The sequence below is a fragment of the Podarcis filfolensis genome (genome assembly GCF_964270895.1).
Source record: "Podarcis filfolensis genome assembly, chromosome: 6".
Classification (NCBI taxonomy): domain Eukaryota; kingdom Metazoa; phylum Chordata; class Lepidosauria; order Squamata; family Lacertidae; genus Podarcis; species Podarcis filfolensis.
Window position 1 is genome coordinate 98,791,164 of NC_139609.1, and position 17,132 is coordinate 98,808,295.

At 54.4% G+C, this 17,132-nt stretch overlaps 1 protein-coding gene across 2 annotated transcripts; it reads right to left on the reverse strand.

The window, feature by feature from the left end:
- Window positions 1–725: 725 nt before the first annotated feature.
- PLTP (phospholipid transfer protein) lies at window positions 726–16,765 on the reverse strand. Of its 2 annotated transcripts, none has more exons than XM_083618726.1 (16): window positions 16,488–16,765; window positions 13,017–13,147; window positions 12,662–12,761; window positions 12,343–12,471; window positions 10,644–10,799; window positions 9,238–9,301; window positions 9,004–9,067; window positions 7,510–7,601; window positions 6,492–6,668; window positions 6,296–6,355; window positions 4,538–4,702; window positions 3,326–3,393; window positions 3,188–3,230; window positions 2,788–2,851; window positions 1,356–1,432; window positions 726–1,037 (listed from the first exon to the last, which is right to left on the reverse strand). In XM_083618726.1, exons 1-16 carry the CDS (start codon window positions 16,748–16,750, stop codon window positions 930–932), a joined length of 1,761 nt encoding a protein of 586 aa, XP_083474852.1. In that variant the 5' UTR covers window positions 16,751–16,765; the 3' UTR covers window positions 726–929. The 2 variants fall into 2 exon arrangements, with proteins under 2 accessions (XP_083474852.1, XP_083474853.1); XM_083618727.1 differs by lacking the exon at window positions 16,488–16,765 and adding an exon at window positions 15,226–15,377.
- Between the last annotated feature and the right edge of the window lie 367 nt (window positions 16,766–17,132).

Genomic DNA, 17,132 nt, shown 5'->3' on the forward strand with positions numbered 1-17,132 from the left:
CACGCTCCTCCTGCAAACACACAAGATTACCTTGCCTTAGATCTACAATTGATACGCACCTCGAACACCCCTGGGAAGGTGAAAGTGGCTTTTCAGATTGGAAAGGTGGAAGCCTTTGGAGAAAATGCCGTAAATGATTAGGGTCTGTTACTAAATGTTTTAATCTAAGTGCAGCTGCAAAGAGAGAGGGCTGGATCTGCTGCTGCTCTGAAACTCATTCCAAACTCCTCCTCAGCTGGCCTTGGGGGAGCCACATTCTCTCAGGCCCACTGCCCCCATCTGTAGTATGGAGATAATGATCCTGGCCTACCTTCTAGGGTCGTCGTAACTTGCACCATGATGGTGCGGATGCAGGTGATGCGCTGGGCTGCGCAGGTGCCAAGTGGGTAGCAGTTGTTACAGGCCTGTGGGCATGGAGTGGGGCACTGCTTGCCCTTCCACTCTGGACTGATTTTTCTCCCCTGCATATCAACCCACATATGGAAATAATAAGGGCTATCCATCTCCGTGGCTTTGCCTTTCCAAAGAGGGGAATTCAGCCCCCCAGGATGTTGCCACGCTGTTTGGGCCCCCCTCGAGGCCTGCCGCCTTCCTGCCAGACGCTGCCCCTTGGCACAAGGCCCTCAGCAGTCCTGGGCTGAGCCACAGAGCGGGCAAAGCACCTCCGCAGACTGGCACACTGGGAATGGAGCAGCCCCGTCCCCACAGAAGACAGCAGGCAGGTGTCCAAAGATGAGTGGTTTTGACCTGTTTTATTGGTTCAGGTTCCCAAAGCGGCAGCAGCGGCTGCCGCCGCCTTGTTCTGCCCTGCTGGTGATGCTGCTGCCTGCTTGGTCCTGCCGTGAGCTGGCGGAGGGCAAACCAGGGCAGGCAGGCGCTCTGCCCTTCAGAGGGGGGGAGGCCAGAGGAGGGGCTGCTGGTGAAGCCCCTCAGGCAGCCACGGAGGTCGGCGGTGGGCCCTGCGGGGTCCTGTACTTCTCTACCACCTCTCTCAGGCCTTTGGAGAAATGGAGGTCTGCGCCAATGGTCAGGTAGCCCTGCAAAGGAAGGAGAGAGAGGTGGGCAAAGTTGGGGCAGGACTGGAGCTTCGGCTGCTGCCACTTCCCAGGGGAGGGAAGACGCTGGAGGTCCTGGAAAGGGGAGGCGGTGACAGCAGCAGCACGGCCGCATCCTGCCAGAGAAGTTGGACTCTTGCTCTTTTTGCAAAAGGAGGCTCGAAAATGCATGGCGGAAAAAGGCTGTCGAGGACTGTGGGGCAGCTGACTCGGTCTCTGCCTCTGGGGTTGGAAACAGCGAATGCTTCCGGAAGCCCCACGAGGGGAGGGCTCAGATCCTGCTCATATCCTTGTGCCTACCTTGTGGTAGGTGACCACTTCCTTCATGAAATCCATGCCTTCGGGGAGTGGGATCTGCACCCCCTTCTTGGTTCTCTCTGCAAGAAAAGGAAAAGAAAGAGTTGAGGCAAGAGTTAGGGAGGAGAGGGCTCTCGGGGGCCACGAGATGCTGCTGCAGGAATTTATGTATAAGTTGGGGGGGTTGCCCCTCCAGCAGATATCATGCACATGCAGCCCACTACCAAAACCAGCACAATCATTTCTGTGACTTTTGTGATTTGTCCCCACAAAACGCTTCACCACAGTTTCTTCCTATCTATTCAAAGGGCCTCTGCTGCACAATACCAAATGTAAGAATTCACTGATCAATGTATCTCTGTACTGGCTCCCTGGGAAAACTTCAGAAATTCCTATAGACACGTGAGCTCAGCTCCTCAGCAGCCCCTCTGCCTGAGGGATAATCCCTGGCATCCTGATACCTGAGTGCCAGAGAGGTAGCCATTCCAGAAATACCAAACCCAGATGAAGACAAAAGGGTGGGATGAACTTGGCTGGGAAACAGGGAAATGTAAAGATCTCTTTTGTTACACTTGATGGGTGTTTGGTGGAGGGCAAGGGGAACCATGGGACAGGGTCCAGGATGCTCAGATTACTGCCACCAGACCTCCCCTTTCCTGATGTAACCATGATGTATGAGTGATGTAGTTTGGGGGGAGTGTAACATGGGGATGAGCAGCTAATAAAAGTTTGGGTTCTCTTTTGTTTGGGGCTTCCATCTTGTTCCACCTGGTGTCAGGTGGGAGTCCTGTCGCGACAGTCTTCAAGAAAGACCAAGCCTCTTGGCTGCTGTTTTGCTCTGGTATTCCTGGCTGGGGTCCTTGTTTTTTGTCCAAGGGAGCCCGCAGATTTCTCCCTTAACACCGCAATGGCTCTACTCTGTCTCCACAGTTGGGGGCAGCAATGCTTCTGAAATACCAGTTGCTGGAAACAGCAGGAGAGAAGAGGGCTCTTGGGTTCAGATCCACAGGCATCTGATTGGCCGCTGTGAAAAAAGGGTGCTGGACTAGACCCCCCCCCATGCCCTGATCCAGCAGCCAGGCTCTTCTCACATTCAGCTTGATCTGAACCCAGGCTGAAATCTGGGGCCAAGGAACAGTTGCTGCCTTTGTGCTGAAGGAGTGGCCTTTGAGATGTCTCTGGGCTCCCAGAGGCCCCCGTGGCCAAAAGTGACGGGGGGAATTGCCACCCAGCTGCAATTGGTGGGGGGGCACAGAGTGACCTCCCTGATGCTCAGCATTGTGTCCCGTCCCCCCCCCCCGCTGCCCCAGTTCAACAGAGAAGAGAGGAAAGCTCTCGTTCATGGCTGCGGTGGCTGAGTCCGAAGTCGGTCCAGGGCCTCTGCACAAGGATGCTTCTCCTTTTCCCAGGTGCAGAGGCATGCGACGCCTCTTACCGTTGATGATGGGCATGATGGTCAGCTGCAGCAGAGTCTTCAGGGGCCCTTGCAGAGGGATCAGCTGGGGAGGGAGGGAGAGAGAGAGCCATAGAAGAATCGTAGGGTCAGAAGGGACCCCCAAAGGTCCTCTAGCCCAACCCCTACAACGCAGAAATCGCCACTAAAGAGTTCCTGACAGGTGGTCACCCGGCCTCTGCTTAAACAGTGAAGGAGAGACACCAGCCTCAGTTTCCCCTCTGGCTCTTCAGGATGGCAGGAGCAGGGAGCTCTTTCCAGGTCCTTTTGGGGGGAGACACGGGAAACGGAGCCCAGCACTCCTGGCAAGGCATGGGGGGTGACCCCATTCTGAGCTGCAGCCCTGCCTTGCCTCTCCCCCAGGCCCAGCCCCAGCACTTACGGCCAGGGATTCCAGCGCCGACTGGTTGGAGTAGATCCGGAACCTGAACAAGGTAAAGAGAGAGGAAGAAGTGAGTGACAGCCGTCCGTACTGGGCCATGGCTGCTCCTTCTCCCCATCCTGCGACATCTTCCGGTACCTTCTCAGGTCCATCAGCACCTGCAAAGCTTTCTTGCGCAGAAGCACCTTTGTGCTCAGCCGAGCTTCCTGGAAAGGAGATGAGGGGCAGCTCAGTTTCTCATTTTTTCTTTTTTTAAAGTTTTTTATTGGTTATTTTCATATAACAAATTATTTCAACAATTGTATTTTCCCCCCATTTCCCCCCCTCACATGCCCCCTCCCCCCACGACTTCCCACAGTTCCTCTTTCTGATTTATTTGCATATATTGTTCTCTGCATGTTACAAAAGTGTAAGAATCTCTAAATTTCCCATCTATTATGTTAACAAATAAATTGTGCATGTTTATTCAAAACCTGCCAAGGAGTCCAAAAGGGGCAGGTCAGTTTCAAAGGAGCCCGACATCCTGCCTGGGAAGGGGGCGACTGCCACCCTTTGGCTTTCCAACAGAGACAGAAGCAGCACTTGGAGGCCAAGAACTGTCACAGCCTCATATAAGAGCTCTTTGACCATGAACTGGGACCCTCAGGGCCCTAATCCTATGACAGCAGACCCCCACCCCAACAGCACTGCTCCCAGCCTGTATACCTGAAGGAGCGTCTCCACCTCCATCATTCTACCTGGACACTGAGGTCTAGCACCGAGGGCCTTCTGGCGGTTCCCTCACTGCGAGAAGTGAGGTCACAGGGAACCGGGCAGAGGGCCTTCTCGGTAGTGGCACCCGCCCTGTGGAATGCCCTCCCACCAGATGTGAAGGAAATGAGCAGCTATCTTATCTTTAAAAGACATCTGAAGGCAGCCCTGTTTAGGGAAGTTTTAAATATTTAATGCTGTATTGTTTTTAACACTCGATTGGGAGCCGCCCAGAGTGGCTAGGGAAACTCAGCCAGATGGGTTGGGTATAAATAAATAAATAAATTTTATTATTATTATTATTATTATTATTATCAAAGGGTCCGTAGAGAGGAAGGGTATAATAATTATAATTATAATCTATTTATTTATACCCCACCCATCTGACTGGGCTTCCCCAGAAGAATTGCACCCCCTTGTGCTGTGGTGTGAGAAGGAGAGGAAACTTCTCTTGGGTTTTATCTTGCTGCGACAGTGGCGGCCCGTTGCCACAAACATCTCTGCCCTACACCCCCCAGTCTGGTTTTTGTGCCCCCCCAGGAGCTGTGTCCCTGGCGGGGGCCGGTTTCCCCAACCTCCGGCCTCGCCTGCACCACTCACCATGGTCATGCTGGAAAGCTGGACCAGGGGCTGATCCACGGGGGCCAAGAAGATGTTGAGGGTGGCTGTGACGGAAATGGACATCCCCGAGGCCTTGATGGCGCAGCTGGGCGGTGAGGAGACCCGCAGCCTCAGCATCAGAGGAGCATCCACCACGGAGGGGTTCTGGAGGAGAGAAGGAGGGACTCCGATGAGGAGAGCCTGCAGGATCAGGCCAAATCTAGGGCAGCATCTTCCTCACAAGAGCTGGACTGTTGCCTATGGGAAACCTGCAAGCAGGATTCGAACCAAGAGCCCTCTGCCCCTCCTGGGATTCAGGAGCCATCTAGGTCTGTGGCCATCACTGCTTCCAGTGGGAGGAAGTTCCACAGTTTAGCTGTGCACTGCATGAAGAAGGGATTTCGTTTCAGCCAAGGAGGACCAGGGAACGGGCTTGGGGGTGCCATGTGCTTTTCCAGCTGGGGACCCTCATCCCTCTGGACTTCAGCCCTGGGGGCACAGTCCTTCTTGTGCATGAGCCCACCCAACTCTATCCAGCCCTGGCCTGGAGCCCAGGCACCCTTCTTGCGACAATGAGGCTGAGGGAGACCCCTTTGACTCCAGCTAGTTCCTGGAGAAATCTCTATATGGGACAAGAAGCTACAGTTAGAACTGGATATGGAACAACTGCTTGGTTCAAACTTGGGAGTACGACAAGGCTGTATATTGTCTCCCTGCTTATTTAACTCATATGCAGAATTCATCATGCGAAAGGCTGGGCTGGATGAATCCCAAGCTGGAATTAAGTTTGCCAGAAGAAATATCAACAACCTCAGATATGCAGATGACACAACCTTGCTGGCAGAAAGTGAGGAGGAATTAAAGAACCTTTTATTGAGGGTGAAAGAGGAGAGCGCAAAATATGGTCTGAAGCTCAACATCAAAAAAATGAAGATCATGGCCACTGGTCCCATCACCTCCTGGCAAATAGAAGGGGAAGAAATGGAGACAGTGAGAGACTTTACTTTCTTGGGCTCCATGATCACTGCAGATGGTGACAGCAGCCACGAAATTAAAAGACGCCTGCTCCTTGGGAGAAAGGCGATGGCAAACCTAGAGATCACCTTGCCAACAAAGGTCCGTATAGTTAAAGCTCTGGTTTTCCCAGTAGTGATGTATGGAAGTGAGAGCTGGACCATAAAGAAGGCTGATCTCCGAAGAATGGATGCTTTTGAATTCTGGTGCTGGAGGAGACTCTTGAGAGTCCCATGGACTGCAAGAAGATCAGACCTATCCATTCTGAAGGAAATTGGTCCTGAGTGCTCACTGGAAGGACAGATCCAAGACTTTGGCCACCTCATGAGAAGAGAAGACTCCCTGGAAAAGACCCTGATGTTGGGAAAGATGGAGGGCACAAGGAGAAGGGGACGACAGAGGACGAGATGGTGGGACAGTGTTCTCGAAGCTACCAGCATGAGTTTGACCAAACTGCGGGAGGCAGTGGAAGACAGGAGTGCCTGGCGTGCTCTGGTCCAGGGGGTCACGAAGAGGCGGACACGACTAAACAACAACAAGAAGTTCCTGGGGCGGAGCTGAGGGAGACTATCAGATCACACACACAGAGAGAGAGGTGGAAACCTCTGCTGTGCCCCTCTGCCCACACCTCAGCTTCTCTCCCAGAGCTCTGCTGCCTCTCTGGTGGGCGAGAAGCATGGAGTCTGGATGAAGGAAGGAAGGAGCTGGCCCAGGGCAAGCTCCTTCCCTGCTGCCGCCACTCACCATCATGACGATGCTCCCGAAAAACGTGGCTCTCAGCAGAACCTCCAAATCCTTTGGCACCTGGAACGAGAGCAAAGCGTTCCAGTGGGTCAGAGCAGCGGCTGTGGGCTCCCTGGCCTCTGCCCGCTTGGCACGGCTTTTGACCATCTCTCCCCCTCCCCCCTCCCCAGCCCCGTGGCTTCTCTGCCCAACAAACCTTTTCGTCGGCAATCTCCATGCTCAGAACGCCAGCCTGGAAGTAGGAGAAGAGGGCGGAATCGAAGAAGTACTCGGAGACGGCCAGGTAGACCATGCGCTCCGTCTCCAGCACGACAGGCTCCACGGCCAGGTTGGGGAGGGTCTTGTTCTCGTCCCCCAAGTAGAAGAATTTGCCCTGTGGGGGGGTGACGACCCTGGTCAGACCCAACTGCCAGGAGCCACCCGCTCGCAGCTCGCCCGTGCCCCAATCACGCCTGCCTGGGACCACAGGGTGGGTTTTGGCTCCCCAAATATTCAATCCCTTGCCCGCATCTTGCTGCTCCTTCTGACGCAAGCTGGATACCTCCACGTACCAAACCTCTAGGATTTAAATATTGGCAAAGGCTTCTTCCGGGAGTCCAGCCAGAGCGCACATCAGCCCCCGGTTGCTTGGGCTCTGCCTGCCACCAATCCCAGAGAGCAAAGACTTCTCCTGTCCCCTTGGGCAGATGTTGGGCACAGCCTGTTCAGCTGCTCCACCCCATGTTTTTGTTAGGATATAGTTCCGTTCCACCTTAAAAGGGTACAGGCATGACTTGTGTGTCACATGCCAGTTTACTTCCAGCACTTGCTGGGAACTTCCGTTTGTATATAGCTTTTGTGTTTTCTGCTGTTTTGCTGGACACGAAGGGAAGCAGACATGTTTTCCTTTGTTCCTGAACTATGCTGAATAAAATGCTGTAACTACTGCTTACACATGTCTCTGTCTGCCTCTTCCGTTGTGAGAAAATTTATTCACTCTGCTGATAGAGTGTGCACGAGTCTCTAAATGTATCTGAGGCTCGTGTCGCTGATTGATGCTGACCAGGAACCGGAGTGTCGCCCGGCTGCCGGCCGGTGGCTGGAGACAGCTGGGGGCCTGCCAAATGCCCCCGTCTCCCCGGCAGTATCCCAACAGTCTTCAGCCCTCTTCCCTGCCCGGGACCCCCACCCAAGTCCCGGTGTTCCCCAGCCCTGGGCTCTGCTGCAGGAGGCACCTCAAAATCCAGGTCCATGGTGTCAGACGTGACAACGGGATTCTTCAGCAGGGAGTAGTCTATCCCAATGTGGTCATCCACCGGGTTCCGCACTGCAGGGCAGGGGGAGAGAGAGTGAGTGAGCGCAGCTGATGGCCACAGCGTCCCTTGCCTGCCTGCCTGAGCCACATGGCTATGTTCCACCTCCACCGTCAGAGTGAAGATGCCTCTGAACCCCAGTTGCTGGGAATTGTGTTCGAATCCTGCTTGCAGGTTTCCCACAGGCCTCTGGTCGGCACCTGTAAGAACAGGCTGCTGGATTTGAAAATGTTCCAATTAACATTTGTAAAAAAAACCTGAAGCCTTTCTGTTAGGGATTGTAGGAAAAGACCTGCCAAGGAAACTGAAAAGCATTTTCATGTATGTGACAATGGTGTCAAGAGTCTTAATAGCACAGGGATGGAAGAATGAAGAAATCCCAACTAAAGAACTGTGGCAAGAGAAACTGCTGGACTATGTGGAATTCACGAAAGTGACATATACCGTATTTTTCGCCCTATAGGACGCACTTTTTCCCCTCCAAAAATGAAGGGGAAATGTGTGTGCGTCCTATGGGGCGAATACAGGCTTTCGCTGAAGCCTGGAGAGCGAGAGGGGTTGGTGTGCACCGACCCTTCTCGCTCTCCAGGCTTCAGGCAGCTATCCGCAAGCCTTCAGAGCGCTCCGAAGGCTTGCGGATAGCAGCCTGCAGCCTGAACCCCGCTGCGCTCCCTGGGCTTCAAGCAGCTACCCGCAAGCCTTCTGAGCCCGGCGGGAGTTCCCACCGGGCTCCGAAGGCTTGCAGATAGCAGCCTGTTCTGGTGGCTGGTGTCGGGGCAAGCTCGGGCTTCCCCTGTCCCAGCCCTGTGGCTATAAACAAAGGCACGCGCAGCTTCTCCCGGCTGGAGAGGTTGCGCGTGGCTAAAGAGGAAGCCAAGACAGACAGCGGGATGGATCCCGCTGGCTGTCTTGGCTTCTTTGCTCTTTGGGGCTGGGGGGGGGGAAATAATTTTTTTTCTTTATTCCCCCCCCTAAAAACTAGGAGCGCCCTATGGTCTGGTGCGCCCTATGGAGCGAAAAATACGGTAAACTACGTGAGAAGGACAACTGTGATTTTAAGGAAGAATGGGAACCCTTTACAAAGTACATAAAGAAATAACAACATGAACTGGACTCCTTGGCAGGTTTTGAATAAACACTCACAAACTTTTCATTGATAATAGCCAATCAGATAAATTAAGGATCTATATAATTTTGTAACATGCAGAGAATAACATTAAGGGGAATTAAGGATGATATGTTTTTTGGTAAAATGTTTTGTTGAAATTCCTAATAAAAAATATTATATATAAAAAAGAAGAGGCTGCTGGACTTGATGGGCCACTGGCCTTCTCCTACGTCCCCCCACTATTGACCCTCGAGCTCAGGCAGGCTGCAGGGGCAGAGTGTGGGTCGCCTTGCCCTGCCCTTCCTCACCTGGCACCGTGTCCAGCAAAGAGTTGAGCAGCACGAGCCCTGCGTGGTTCAGCACCGGGCAGATCTGAAAGCGAGAAAGGGAATGGGGGGAGTCTGCGGGGAGCAGGAAGCAACAGCCCCCAGTGCAACGCGGAGGGCAGGGAGGGTCTCTCCCACTCTCCTCTTTGGGACCTCTTCCTGCCCCCTGTCGGCAAGGTCCCCTGCCCCACCTACCTCTGGCTTGGTGGTTCTTACCTGCTGGTTGAGAAGGTAGCGCATCCCCGTGGTGAGGAAAGTGCCGAGGAATTCATACACCTTTCTGGAGAGAACGCAAAAGCGTGAGAGTGGAGCCCAGAAGGGATAAAAATCAATGGTTTTCTTTAAAAAAAAAAATTCTATTTAAATCGGAAATATTTATAATAAAATGCTTTTGGAGGAAAAATCTTTCTAAAGATAGTTTTCTATTTGTTACATTATAGTTCAAAGGCTATTCATCAGGAAATAAGGATTTGTTTTAAGTTTTTCATGTATGCTAGAACTCAGTCTAAGTTTTTTGTTTGTTTTTAATTGTTTAACCACATCAGTTAACAAACATGGATACGTATGCTATAACGTTTTTGTGTTAAATAGTTTAAATTGTTATTAAGGAAATAATTGTTCTTCTCCTTCCGATAAAGTACAGCAGAAAAGTTGTCCAAATATAAACAATAATTTCATAATTACCTGTCTTTGTATTTCTAATAGTATAACCAAATCAGTAATTTTTGATATAACCGTAAAACTACTCTGAAAAATGTATTATTCCAAAAATGAAACCTTCATCTGGTTGTATATATTAAGAGTATACAAACAAGAATGAGTCTTTCTGTATAATAATAATAATAATAATAATAATAATAATAATAATAATAATTTGAGTCCTACTGACTAGTGATTTAAATCGATTTGATTTAAATCAAATCCACCTTGGTGGAGCCCCTTGATCCTTTCTAAGGGGGAGTCCCAGAATGCCCCTCCCTGTCGCAGCATCTCCTAACACAAGGCTTTGTGGACCTTCAAGAATGCTGAATGTCGGAAGACTCGGGACAGATGAGAGAAAGTCCTTCAGCACATAGTTAAACTGTGGAACTCCCTCCCACAGTAGGTGGCCACCACCCTAGAAGCCTTAAAAGAAGATTGTGAAGAGCTATCAAAGGCTGCTAGCCAGGACGGCTGTGCTCTGCCTTCCCCTGGAAACCACAGGAAGGGGGAGAGTTGCTCTTGTGGTCAGATCCTGCTTACTGGTTTCCCATTGAGGCATCTGCTTGGTCACTGTGAGAACAGGATGCTAAATTAGACGGGCCATTGGCCTGATCCAGCCAGCCCTTCTTATCTATTCTGCCCGGTGGGAATGAGCCAGCCTAACTCCTTGCTGGACCTTCCAGCCACTGCCCCCAAAGCATCCTCAGCCACCATGGGCTCCTCTATTGCTGCCATGGGCTCCCTCCCCTTCCAACCATGCCACCACGATGCCAACTTAGTTGCCAGCACCCTTTGGCAGTCCAGCCTGGTCCCTGAAGCAGCTCGCCACCTCTCTCAGCCCTGCTCAGAGGCACCCCTGGGGACTCCCCCCAAAGCAGCAACCAAGGAGGAGTCAGGGGCCAAGCAGGAGTCAGGCGTACCTGAGCGTGCCGCTGAATCCAGCATGCATGCGGGCGATGGAGGCATTGCAGCTGAAGTTGGAGATCTTGAGGCGGCCGCTGTTGTCCTTGGAGAGCTCCAGCTGAGTGTGGATGTGGACCCCCTCGGCCGAAGTGTTAATGGAGCCGATGTCATAGCTGGGGCGGAAAGGGTTAAAAGTAGGCATGGGGGTGGGAAGGCGTCCCACAGGAGGCCAACCCCCAAGTCGTAGTATTTTGCTGGAAGCCGCCCAGAGTGGCTGGGGCATAAAGAATTAAATGATGATGATGATGATTAGGCCAGCAGCCACACAATTCAGCCACAAAGGGAGCCCACCACAGGGCACTTGGAAGCCCAGGCCCAGCCTTTGATGCCAGGATCAGGCCAGGGTCTCTGCAGAGAGAGCGCTGAGGACCAGGCTGGGAGGGCACTATTGGCCCATTAGACAGAGGTTTCTGTGGGAGATTGCAGTCAAATATAATAATGCATAAATACTAGTTAGTGCATGAAGGGGTTAAGACTACAGAGTCCTTTTCCTAGACTCAGCTAGGTCACGCCTCCTCTTCTCTGAAGAGGGAGGAAGTTAAGCCTTCTCTTCCTGTTCCCTCTCTCTCTGTGCCATATAACTGATCAAGGAAGACGTGCCTAAGCAGACTCCAAGCTTAGAGCCCATGTGTTTGAAGTGACCTTTCTGCATTTTCTACCCAACAGTATTCTGCCTGTGCTCTCTTTGCCGCTGCTTGGATAAATGCATTAATCCGACTTTTGGAACATTTTGTAAGTAAAGCATTTTAAACTTACTTAACAGTGTGTGGTCTGTTCATTGCAAAGGGGTAGAAAGAGGGGAGTGCTTTGCAAACAGACTAAACGAGATATGCAAGCCGCTTATATTCCTCTCGCTTCACTGAGCTGCTTGACTTTGTGAGTTTAAACTCTGGAACTGGGGGCTCTCCCTTGCTGGAAGGTGAGCTTAGCCCCACACTTTTGATTCCAGGCACCCACTCAATTCTTTTGTTATTTACCCCACACACGTGGGTCACAGGGATTCATATTTGCCTCATTCCCATGCATGATACATGCTATCCAGGCAGACTCATCAAACTGTAGAGCTGCAAGGCCAGCTAGTCCAACGCTTTGCAATGCATGAATCCCAGTTAAAAAGAGGTCTTGCCACTTCAGGGCTCACAGCTCCCTTGCAAGGACCCTCTGCCTGTGGTGGGAAGGAGCTGGCTCCCCGGGGGCTTAATAATAATAATAACTTATTTATACCCCACCCATCTGGCTGGGTTTCCCCAGCCACTCTGGGCGGCTTCCAATAAAATATTAAAATACAATAGTCTATCAAACATTAAAAGCTTCCCTAAACAGGGCTGCCTTTGGATGTCTTCTAAAAGTGGGGTAGTTGTTCTCTTTGACATCTGGTGGGAGGGTGTTCCACAGGGCGGGTGCCACTACCGAGAAGGCCCTCTGCCTGGTTCCCTGTAGCTTTGCTTCTCGCAGTGAGGGAACCTCCAGAAGGCCCTTGGCGCTGGACCTCAGTGTCCGGGCAGAACGATGGGGGGGGGGGGCGGAGACGCTCCTTCAGGTATACTGGACCGAGGCTTAGTTACCCCCCTCCCCAAGCCGGCCTCCTCCAAGGCTCCCTGTTTGGGCTGGTGCCAGAGGCTGGGCTGGGGCGAGAGTGGAGTGCGAGTGACTCACAAGAACCAGTAGAGCAGCTGGCGGCGGAAGCGCAGGCTGATGGACCCGTTGTTGATGTTGAAGGCCAGGTGTTGCTTGGGCTCAAAGCGCAGGTCGGAGGCGGACAGGTGGAGATGGGTCACTCTCACTCTGCGGGGAGAGGGAGAGACGCAGCCTGGTACTGAATTGCAGAGTTACAGCCTGCAACTAAACTATGGAACTCCTTGCCACAGGAGGCGACCACCAACCCAGGGTGGGCGATTGGTCCCTGGCCAAGCACAGCATCATCTAAGCTAGGAAGCAAAGCCCCTGTGGGGCAGCCCCCCCCAAATAAACTCACTTGCTGATGTTGTAGTGGAACTGGCCCTCCTTGCCGTGGAAATCAGCGATGGTGATGTTCTCCAACTCCTGTTCCACAAAGCGGAGCCCCTCCTGCTTCACTGCAAAAGCCCCCAGAGGGGTGTCACCGCCAGCTGCTCCCCTCGCAAACCCAGGAGGGGGGTCAAGCAGCCCCCCACATCCCTTGGGGCCAGGAGGTGCTGGCCAAGAGACCCGCCAAGACCCCTTTGGCAGGCAGAATGGGGCAGGACCCAAGTCCAGAGGTGTCCTTGGCAAGAGCAGTGCTGAGGACCAGGCAGGTACCCCAAAGAGAACCGCTTTGCAGGATCCCCTCCCCTTGCCCCCCGCCTCCTTACCCAGGTCCAAGCCCTTGGCTGTCATCCTGATCTTGAAGCCTGGAGTGGCAGCGGCAGCCGCTGTGCCCAAGAAGGGCAGCAGGAGGAGGGAGAGGAGAAGAGAGTGGCACAGGACCATGGTGGCACTTGCCCTGCAAGAGGTGGCAGAGGAGAGCAAGTCGTTGGCCCCAGAACATAGTTCATGCAGGAGCACATCGTTAAACTGTGGAACTCCCTCCCACAGGACTGGACAAAACCGATTTTCTTACGACACGATTCAAGAAAGCTCTATGTGCTTTAACCGTTTCATACCACAAATACGTTGTAGATTCTGGGGCTACATTTCATCTTTGATGCATGCCAGCCAAAACTACTGGTGTGACCTTCAAGGTCTAAAACATCAGTATCCATTCCCTTGTGCTCAAATCCCACTTGTGGGTTTCGCATTGGGTACTGTGAGGACAGGGGGCTGGACTAGATGGGCCCTCTTTGGCCTGATCCAGCTGCAGGTCCGTGGGCAGCAGCTCCCTCTCCTTCCCCGCCCCCCCCTCTGGCAAGGGATGTGTGCCAGGGGCTGCGCGGGACACAGAAGTGGCACCAGTCCCTCCCACAGTGCTGAGGGCCAGTGATTTGATGGGCACTTGGCCATCTTGAGCGCTATTCACTGCACACAGTCCTCTGAGGGAACCCTCCTCCACATTTCAGGCAGAGCAACAGAAACCTCAGCTCCTCGGCGCTGGGGGGGGCAGGGGGGGATCTCGATGCAACTGGCTCTGTGCCAGGCTAAGACGAGAACTTCCTGGGCCCAATTCAAGGTGCTCAGCTGGAAGTGAAAGTCCCTGAATGACCTGGGGCCCCAATTCCCGAGAGAATGCCGCCTCCCGCCCCCACCTGCCCAGGCGCTGTGATCCCCAGCTGGGACTCTTCTGGGGGTCTCCATACTAAACTGCGGGTGGGGCCTGTGGGACAGAGCCTTTTTGGCGGGGGCTCTGTGCCTGTCAAATGACCTCCCCACTGAAGTGCTTCTCCTCCCAACCTTATCTTCTTTTAGGTGCCTGATTTAAAAAAGAACTTTTTTCTCATGTTCTTAAAGGCTGGTGTGCGGATGATGTTCTTTATGGGGCATGGTAATTTGAATATTTCTATGTCTTTATGTGATCTATGGGCTACTTTTAAAATGAGACTGCACTTTAAATTGCATTTTAACCTGTATTTTAACAGGTTAACCTGTATTTTAACAGGTCTCCCCCCCCATTATGTTTTTACTGTAATTTTTACTGGTGTTAGGTGCCCTGAGCCTGGCTCTGGCCGGGGAGGGCAGGGTATAAATAAAATTTATTATTATTATTGCACATTACACTTTTACAGGATTTATTTTTTGAAATTGTTTACCATATTTTTCCATGTATAACACGACCCCTCTTTTGGGGGACTCAAATTTATGAAAATGGATGACCCCTACGTATAAGACGGCCCCTGTTTTTTAACATTATTTTAGAGTAAAAAAACCTAGTCTTATACACAGAAAAGGACAGTATTTATTGAATTTATCTCCTTCCTTGAAGAGGTCAGATGGCCGTCTGTCCTGGAGGCTTCAGCTGAGATTCCTGCATCGCAGGGGGTGGGACTGGATGACCCTTGGGTTCCCTTCTGACTCTACCATTCTAGGGGTTTTGTCTCCCACTCCTTCTCTAGGAGGAGGCTTGTTTTTGCAACAATTTTTCGGAAAGTGCTGGAGGGACACCAGTCACTCCACAAGTGAAGAAAGACCCAAAGCTCCTTTTGCCCAGAGCGCCCGTCCGATGGGCCACGCTGAGAGGGCTGGAGAAGACGGGCCTTTGGGTCAGAGCTGGTGGGCATTTTCTTCAGAGCACGGCTTACGTTGTTTCAGATGGTCACACTCCTGCATTGCAGGGGTTGGACTACATGACCTTTGGGGTCCCCTCCAACGTCACAGTTCTAAAATTCTAAGCTTTTTAAAGACTGACAGGAGGCCAGACCCAGTGAGGGATCACAGGGGGTGAGGATCAGAGGGGTCCTTGCTGGGAAGGAAGAAGGATCCTCTCTTGACCTCAGCCGGAGCTTCTAGACGGGACCCCACCAAGCCCACCTTTCTCTTCTAAGGAATGGGGAGGGTCCTCCTCTAGCAGCTGCTACCCTGAGCGCTCAGCAGAGCCTCCATGTTCAGAGGCAGCTATCCCCTAAGTTCCAGAGGACGGGCAAGACACACCAGGGACGCAAACGTCTGGCCAACGGGGCTGTGGAGATCTGGCCGCTGGCCCAGAGGGCTCTGCGAGGGAGGGGGGAGTCCAGCCTGCGGACTCTCCTCTTTCTTATGCTTGTCCTTTGTGTGTGTGGCGGGGGGGGGGGGGGGATCTGGCGAGCTGCTGGAAGATCAGGAGTTTGAGGTCAGGCTGGGGCCAGAGTTTTCCAGCGGCTCCCTTCGGGTTCGCTTCTCCTCCACTTGGGCGCAGCATCGGGCGCAGCCCCGCCGGCCGCTCGCTGCGCACTGCGCGGGAGCGGGACTGGGGGTTTGGGGGTGATACAGCCCCCCAAGAAAGAGGAGCTCCACCGGGCAGTCCCGGGGATGAGGGGCAGCTCTCTCCAGCAGCCCCCTGAGCTTCCCCAACCCCACCTGGGGCTGTCTGGTCCCTGAGCCGGAGCACACACACCCCCCAAGCCGGACCCGGACCTGGGGGCGCAGACGAGCCTGGCCCTTGCCCCCTACCCAGCCCCTCGCAACTGCCCCCGTCCCCGAGACCCCGGGGCGCTGTGGGTGGGGTGCCAGTTTCCCGCACCCCTCGACGACCCCCCCCCCCCCACTCTCCATGCCCCCTGCTGGGAAGGGGCCTCTGGAAACGCGCCGCCGCCTCCTCCTTCCCCCCATCGCGGGCAGGTCTGGGCCGGTCGTGCCCGCTGCAGACGCCCGGAGGCTCCTCGCCAGACGCGCATCACGAGCCCTGGCTCCGCGCTTCTCCTTTTCAGCAGCTTGGCGGGCGACGCCGCGCTTTGTCTCCTCCTCGCGGGGAAGGGGAAGGCTCTCCCCCGCACACGCGTGTTGCCCGCGACCGTGTGAAGGCGGCGGGGACCCAACGCTCCTTTCTCCCCCGCCCCCTCCCGCTGCAGAGATCTCGTGACTTGCGGACGAAGCCCGCTAACTCCCCTCCGTCCCCCCGAAGCCCTGGCCAAGCCAGCAGCCTCCCGGCGCATCACCGCGCGCGCGCGACGGAGAGAGGGGAGATGGGGGTGGTCGCTTCCCAGCCGATGCTTCCACCCCCCGCAACCGGAATCCCGGCGGAAAACGGAGAGGGGAGCTTGCTTGCAGGACCAGCTGGGGCCGGGGGGTCCTCGCCTGCCCCCCACCCAACGAGGGGTTCCCCGGGAGGCTAGCGAAGGAGGGTCCTGCAAGCGGGAGAAGCAGCCCCCCTCTCCAGCCCTTCTCTGCAAACCGGGAGAGCGGCACCTCCGCCCCGCGCGGCGCCGCGCACTTGCCGGCTGCGCTGGTCCCTCGGCGGCGTCTGCTCCGGCCTCTCCTCGCCCCGCGTCCCGGCTTGCCCGCCTGCGCGCCCGCCCGGCGCCTTTATACTCCCTCCTGGCGCTTCCTCGCCCGCCCCAGCGGAGGAGGGGACAGCCCGGGCGGGAGAGGCGAGGCCACTCGGGGCCGGGCAGGCAGGCAGGCAGGCGAGGGAACGGGGCGCAGTTGCTCCGGGGTTGGCGCCCCGGGGTGTGCAGAACAGGAGCCTCGCTGCGCGCATCCCTCGCCGCGCCCCGAGGAGCTGGCCTGGAGGCTCTCCGGACCGCGCCTGGCTTGCCCCACCGGCGCCTGCTTCGCCCCGGAATGAGCGCTGGGAGGCCAGCGTTGTCAGCTCTGGCCGGCAGCAGCTCTCAGTCCCAGAAGGGCCTCCTCTCCACCGCCTGGCCCTCCTGCCTGCTGGAGCTGGAGCAATGACCTTCTTGCCCCTTCCATTCCCTTCCCCAAGCGCCTTGGGGGTTTCTCTGACTGGGTTATCTTCACAACAACCCTGTAGGCTGGGTCAGCCTGAGCCAACGTCGCCCACGGAGCAGGGAACCGGCCCTTGCTCTGCCCCACCCCGAGGCTGCATCAGGAGAGCCCTTGTTTGCACAAAAGAAAGAAAC